The sequence below is a fragment of the Vicia villosa genome, linkage group LG3 (genome assembly GCF_029867415.1).
Source record: "Vicia villosa cultivar HV-30 ecotype Madison, WI linkage group LG3, Vvil1.0, whole genome shotgun sequence".
In the NCBI taxonomy this organism is placed as follows: domain Eukaryota; kingdom Viridiplantae; phylum Streptophyta; class Magnoliopsida; order Fabales; family Fabaceae; genus Vicia; species Vicia villosa.
Window position 1 is genome coordinate 139092352 of NC_081182.1, and position 6330 is coordinate 139098681.

At 35.0% G+C, this 6330-nt stretch overlaps 1 protein-coding gene across 1 annotated transcript; it reads left to right on the forward strand.

Annotated features, from left to right (window-relative positions):
* The first annotated feature begins 256 nt into the window (after positions 1-256).
* On the forward strand, positions 257-3238 carry LOC131662452 (receptor-like protein EIX1). The gene is given in 4 exon segments (XM_058932227.1): positions 257-1291; positions 1293-1319; positions 1321-2749; positions 2922-3238. Coding segments are annotated over 3 exon segments (2331 nt in total). The 5' UTR covers positions 257-400; the 3' UTR covers positions 2734-2749; positions 2922-3238.
* Positions 3239-6330: the final 3092 nt, after the last annotated feature.

A 6330-nucleotide genomic window follows, 5' to 3' on the forward strand; every position in this document is an offset into this window, starting at 1 on the left:
ATAATAATAATAATAATCATTAATTAAGATAAGTAGTCAAATATACGCTTGAAAAATAACTAAATAACATATCATCTATTTAAATTGTTGTCAAAATATGTTTTTAAATTTCTCTACAAACCAAATTGATACGGCTAAACTATTGTCCACATAGTTTCTTATCAAAGACTTAAAAAATTCAAAGTCGTCGAATCTTGTTTGGAGCTATTTCAATTTTCAAGCTTTCCCATTAGCCAAAATTTTAGATAATCACATTTGCATCTTTCAACAAATCATACTCATCCCATTTCAATTAAATCTTCTTCTGTAATCCAAACAATCATTCAATGACCATTCTTACTACCCAAATATCTTTTCTTTTGCTTCTTCTTTTATATCTATCTTCACATTCCCCAAAACCATGTCTACCAATGATGAGAGGATGGTTTCATGCAATGAGAGAGACCGAGAGATACTCTTAACCTTCAAAGAGGGAATCGTTGATAGTTATGGTCGAATATCAACATGGACAACCGAAAAAGATTGTTGTGCTTGGGAAGGAATCCACTGTGACAACATTACTAGAAGAGTTACACGAGTGGAGCTACCATTTATTTTTAAAGACGGGCACACCAAATATTTGAAAGGTGAGATGAATCTTTGTATTTTAAAACTTGAGTTTCTAAGTCACTTGGATTTGAGCGACAATGCCTTTAATATGGTAACTATTCCATCTAATCACCACAACATCACACATGTATCTAAACTTCTCTACCTTGATTTATCTATGAATGGTAACATTGTCATGGATAATCTTGAATGGCTTTCTCCATTTTCTTCTTTGAAATATCTCAACCTTCGCAAAATTGATCTTCATAGAGAATCTAATTGGCTTCATGCAGTGGCTATGTTTCCTTCACTATCAGAGTTACAGTTGGGGGGTTGTAAACTAAACACCTTCATACTCAACCCATCAATTGAGTATATGAATTTGTCTTCACTTATCACTCTTGATCTTTCTTTCAACAACTTCACCTCTCATTTTCCTGGTAAATTTTTTAATCTCACGAAACATATCACCTATCTTGATCTTAGAGGGAGTAATATACAAGGTGAGATACTTTCAAACATACTAAACCTTCGAAATTTAAGACACCTTTATCTCTCTTATAACCAACTCAGAGGATCAATTCCACATGAAATAGGCCAACTATCACATATTCAAACACTTGATCTTTACAAGAACATGTTAAGTGGTTGCATTCCTCCAAGTCTGGGAAACCTCTCATCCTTATATTCTCTATCTATTGGCTTTTAATAATTTCTCTGGTGAAATCTCAAAAAAAAACTTTTTCCAAACTCAATAGTTTAGATTCACTAGACTTGAGTAGTTTAAATGTTGTATTCAAATTTGATTTTTATTGGGTTCCTCCTTTCCAACTCAGTGCACTTTATTTGAGTCAAACAAATCTAGGCCCAAATTTTCCATCATGGATATACACTCAGAAATCATTGGAGTCTCTCGATTTATACAGCTCGGGAATTTCATTGGTAGATAGGAATAAGTTTGTGAATCTTATAGAAACAATAAGCTATAGTATTGTTTTGTCAGACAATTCGATGGCTCCAGATTTATCAAACATAACATTGAAGGCTTACTCTTTTTTATTTTTGGATCACAATAATTTCACAGGAAGCCTCCCAAACTTATCACCAATGACCGAATTTGTTGATTTTTCTTACAACTCATTTTTTGGATCAATTCCACATAGTTGGAAGAACTTAAAAAGTTTATATTTCATTAGCTTGTGGAGTAATAAGTTATCAGGTGAAGTTCTAGTGCACCTCTCTCAATCGACACAATTGCTAGTCATGAACTTGGGAGAAAATGAATTTTCAGGAACCATGCCAATCAACATGCCACCAGGCTTAGAAGTGATCATATTGAGAGCTAACCAATTTGAAGGGAACATTCCAACAGTGTTATTCAATCTCTCATCTTTATTCCATTTGGACCTAGCACATAACAAGCTTTCAGGATCTATTCCGGACTGCGGTTATAACTTGACTCATATGGTTACTAATCAATCTTTAGCTACATGGTATGGTAGTATAATTGAATTGTTTCAAAAAGGTCAAGATTATGTGTATACAACCAACCCTGATAGGCGAACTATTGACCTTTTAGTCAATAGCTTTTCAGGAAAAGTACCAATGGAATTATTTCGTCTTGTTCAAGTTCAAACATTAAATTTGTCTCACAATAATTTTATGGGAACAATACCAAAGACAATTGGAGGAATGAAAAATCTTGAATCTCTAGATCTCTCTAATAATATGTTTTATGGTGAAATTCCAGAAAGCACGAGTGTCCTGAATTTTTTAGACTATTTGAATCTATCTCACAACAATTTGATTGGAAAAATCCCAATTGGAACACAACTTCAAAGTTTTGATGCATCTAGCTACTTTGGAAATCCAAATTTGTGCGGAGCTCCTCTAAATAATTGTACCACAGAAGAAGAAAATCCTAAAAATGTAACACCAACAAGAAGAAATGAAGATGAGGACTCTATGAGAGAATCTTTATATCTAGGCATGGGAGTTGGGTTTGCAGTAGGTTTCTGGGGGATGTGTGGTTCTTTGTTTCTTCTTAGAAAATGGAGGCACACATATTATCAGTTTGTTGATGGAGTTAGTGACAAGATCTATGTAACTTTCATCGTAATGTTGAATCGTTTCAAGAGAAATTAAACTTCGATTAACTAAGGTTAGTAAAATTGACTTCAAAATTTTATTGATCAAAACTATTTATATAGTATAATATTTTTATTTAAATTTAATTTATGACATGTTTCATTGAGCAACTATTGATCATTTTGCTTTATTTTCGAGTTATCTGCCGGACTTATATTCATTGTATTTGTTTCATACTTTACTAGGTCACTTTGTATGTGGAAGATCTTGCATTCTTATGCAAATTGTGGAAATATTATTTTCCAAAGGATTCAATACCATTATATAAACACTGTTGCTTTTGAATTTAAGTTTCATCTGTTGTAATACTTTTGTTTTTATTGAATATGTTTTCTTAGTAGTCAGGTAAGTGTTGCATTAATGTTGTTATTGAGGTTTATTTTCACCTAAGGTTTTGTGTATCTCTCTCCTTAATTTTTATGCAAAATATATAGTTTTGGACACTGTTACGCATAATATGTACTTGTCATCAGGGGCTTTAAAATGTGAAAGTGCTGTCAAATTTGATTTGTGGTACAAAATATAAAATTTCATTGTCATATCTAAAATTAATTGATTCCAACTTACCAAATTTTTTGGTAAGTTTGTCAAAGATTTTATCCACTAATTTACAATGAAACTATATGTAAATTCTTATAATTTAAATTAATAAATCAGAAAGGATTGATGAACGGGGATGGATCCCCTAACTTTTGCGCGGCAACTCCTTTCTAACTTTCATCAATCATAGACCGTTCAATTAATCTAATTGTCTATTTTTTGCTACGTGTCATATGTTAGAACAAGATTTGTTTTGATCAATATTCTTAGTTTTGATGATAACAAGGATATGAATTTTGTGTGAGATAATGTGGTACTCTAATACATTGCAATTTCCCTTTCAGGAAATATATAAAGAGTATGCACAAATCAGCGCTCAGAAGCTTTGTCTCAGAAGGTTCAGCATGCAACATCAGAACATGGTCTGGCAAGACATCAGAAGATGGTCAAGGCAGAATCAGAACATGGGTCTATGAAAGCATCAGAAGAACTTGAGATCAGAAGCAGAAGCACTGAAGTTCTCATGGTATCACGCTCAGAAGCACTTCAAGGTCAGAAGACAAGAAGATGCTATGCACCAAGCTGTTTGACTCTGATGATATTCAAATATTTTATTCACAAACATCAGATCAGAAGAAAGTACAGGTGGCAGGCTACGCTGACTGACAAAAGGAACGTTGGAAACTATTAAAGGCAACGTCAGTAGACACAGCGTGAACAAGGCTCGAGGTAGTTGACAAAAGCGTGAAACATTAAATGCAAAGCTGTACGGAACACGCAAAGCATTAAATGCGTTCAACGGTCATCTTCTCAAACGCCTATAAATATGAAGTTCTGATGAGAAGCAAGGTAGACGATTTGCTAACAATTAACTTGCTGAAACGCTGATCAAATCCAAAGCTCAGAAACTTCATCTTCATCAAAGCTCACTACATTGCTGTTGTAATATATTAGTGAGATTAAGCTTAAACGTTAAGAGAAATATCACTGTTGTGATTATAGCTTTTAAGAAGCATTGTAAAACTCTTATTTGATTACATTAAGTTGTAAGGAACTAGAGTGATCAAGTGTTGATCAGGATACTCTAGGAAGTCTTAGCTTGTGTCTAAGCAGTTGTAATTAGAGTGATCACGTGGTGGTCAGGATACTCTAAGAAAGTCTTAGCTTGTGTCTAAGCAATTGTTCCTGGAGTGATCAGGATACTCTGGAAGACTTAGTCGCGGACTAAGTGGAAAACCATTGTAATCTGTTGCGATTAGTGGATTAAATCCTCAGGTGAGGTAAATCACTCCGTGGGGGTGGACTGGAGTAGTTTAGTTAACAACGAACCAGGATAAAAATAACTGTGCAATTTATTTTTATCGCTCAAGTTTTTAAGACTACACTTATTCAAACCCCCCCTTTCTAAGTGTTTTTCTATCCTTCAATTGGCATCAGAGCGCCGGTTCTAAGGTGCAAGCACTTAACCGTGTTTAGAAAAGATTCAGGAAGAGAAAAACGCTTCAGTAAAAGATGGCTGGTGAATCTCAAGTAAATCCAACTCCATCTACATCTGGCTCTGCTGAGCAATACAATGGTAACAATGGTTATACTAGACCACCAATATTCGATGGTGAAAACTTTGAATATTGGAAAGATAAACTGGAAAGTTACTTTCTTGGTCTGGATGCTGATCTATGGGATCTTCTGTTGGATGGTTACAAACATCCTGTTAAAGCTACTGGTGTAAGGCTCACGAGAAGCGAAATGAATGATGATCAAAAGAAAGATTTCAAAAATCATCACAAATGCAGGACTGTTTTGCTGAATGCTATCTCTCATGCTGAGTATGAGAAGATATCTAACAGGGAAACGGCCCATGACATATATGAGTCCTTGAAGATGACTCATGAAGGAAATGCTCAAGTCAAGGAGACTAAAGCTCTTGCTCTAATCCAGAAGTATGAAGCCTTCAAGATGGAGGATGATGAAGACATTGAGAAGATGTTTTCAAGATTTCAAACTCTAACTGCTGGATTGAGAGTTCAGGATAAAGGCTACACCAAGGCTGATCATGTAAAGAAGATTATCAGAAGCTTACCCAGAAGATGAGGCCCAATGGTGACTGCATTCAAGATTGCGAAGAATCTGAATGAAGTGTCTTTGGAAGAGCTTATCAGTGCCTTGAGAAGCCATGAAATAGAGCTGGACGCAAACGAGCCTCAGAAGAAAGGTAAGTCTATTGCATTAAAATCTATTGTTAAAAAATGCACTAACGCTTTTCAGGCTAGAGAAGAAGATCCTGAAGAATCAGAATCTGAAGAAGAAGATGAACTGTCCATGATCTCCAGAAGGGTAAACCAACTCTGGAAGAGCAAGCAAAGGAAGTTCAGAAGCTTCAGAAGTTCAAAGAGATTTGAACGTGGAGAATCTTCTGGTGACAGAAGATCTGACAAGAAGAAGGCTGTTTGCTATGAGTGCAATGAGCCTGGACATTACAAGAATGAGTGTCCAAAACTTCAGAAGGAGAATCCCAAGAAGAAGTTTCATAAGAAGAAAGGTCTTATGGCAACATGGGATGATTCTGAATCAGAATCAGGATCAGACTCTGAAGGAGAGCAGGCAAACTTTACGCTGATGGCGACAGAAGATGATGGATCAGAATCTACGTCAGAATCAGATTCTGAAGAGGTATTTTCTGAACTATCTAGAGAAGAGTTAGTTTCCAGTCTAACAGAGCTTCTTGAATTAAAAGCTCATCTTAGTATCAAATACAAAAAGCTGAAAAAGCAATTTGAATTTGAAACTAAGAAGCTTGAGTTGGAAAATTCTGAATTAAAAGAAAAAGTTTTAAAATTATCCAATAATGTTGGATCTCCTTCTGATTCAGAAAAATCCACTCCCAGTCTGAATCATATTCTGAAAGAATATGATTTAAGTTTCAGGAAGTTCTTATCTAGAAGTATTGGTAGAAGTCAGCTAGCTTCTATGATATATGCTGTGTCTGGAAACAAGAGAGTTGGCATTGGTTATGAGGGTGAAATCCTATACAAGCTTGAATCTGTGGATGATATG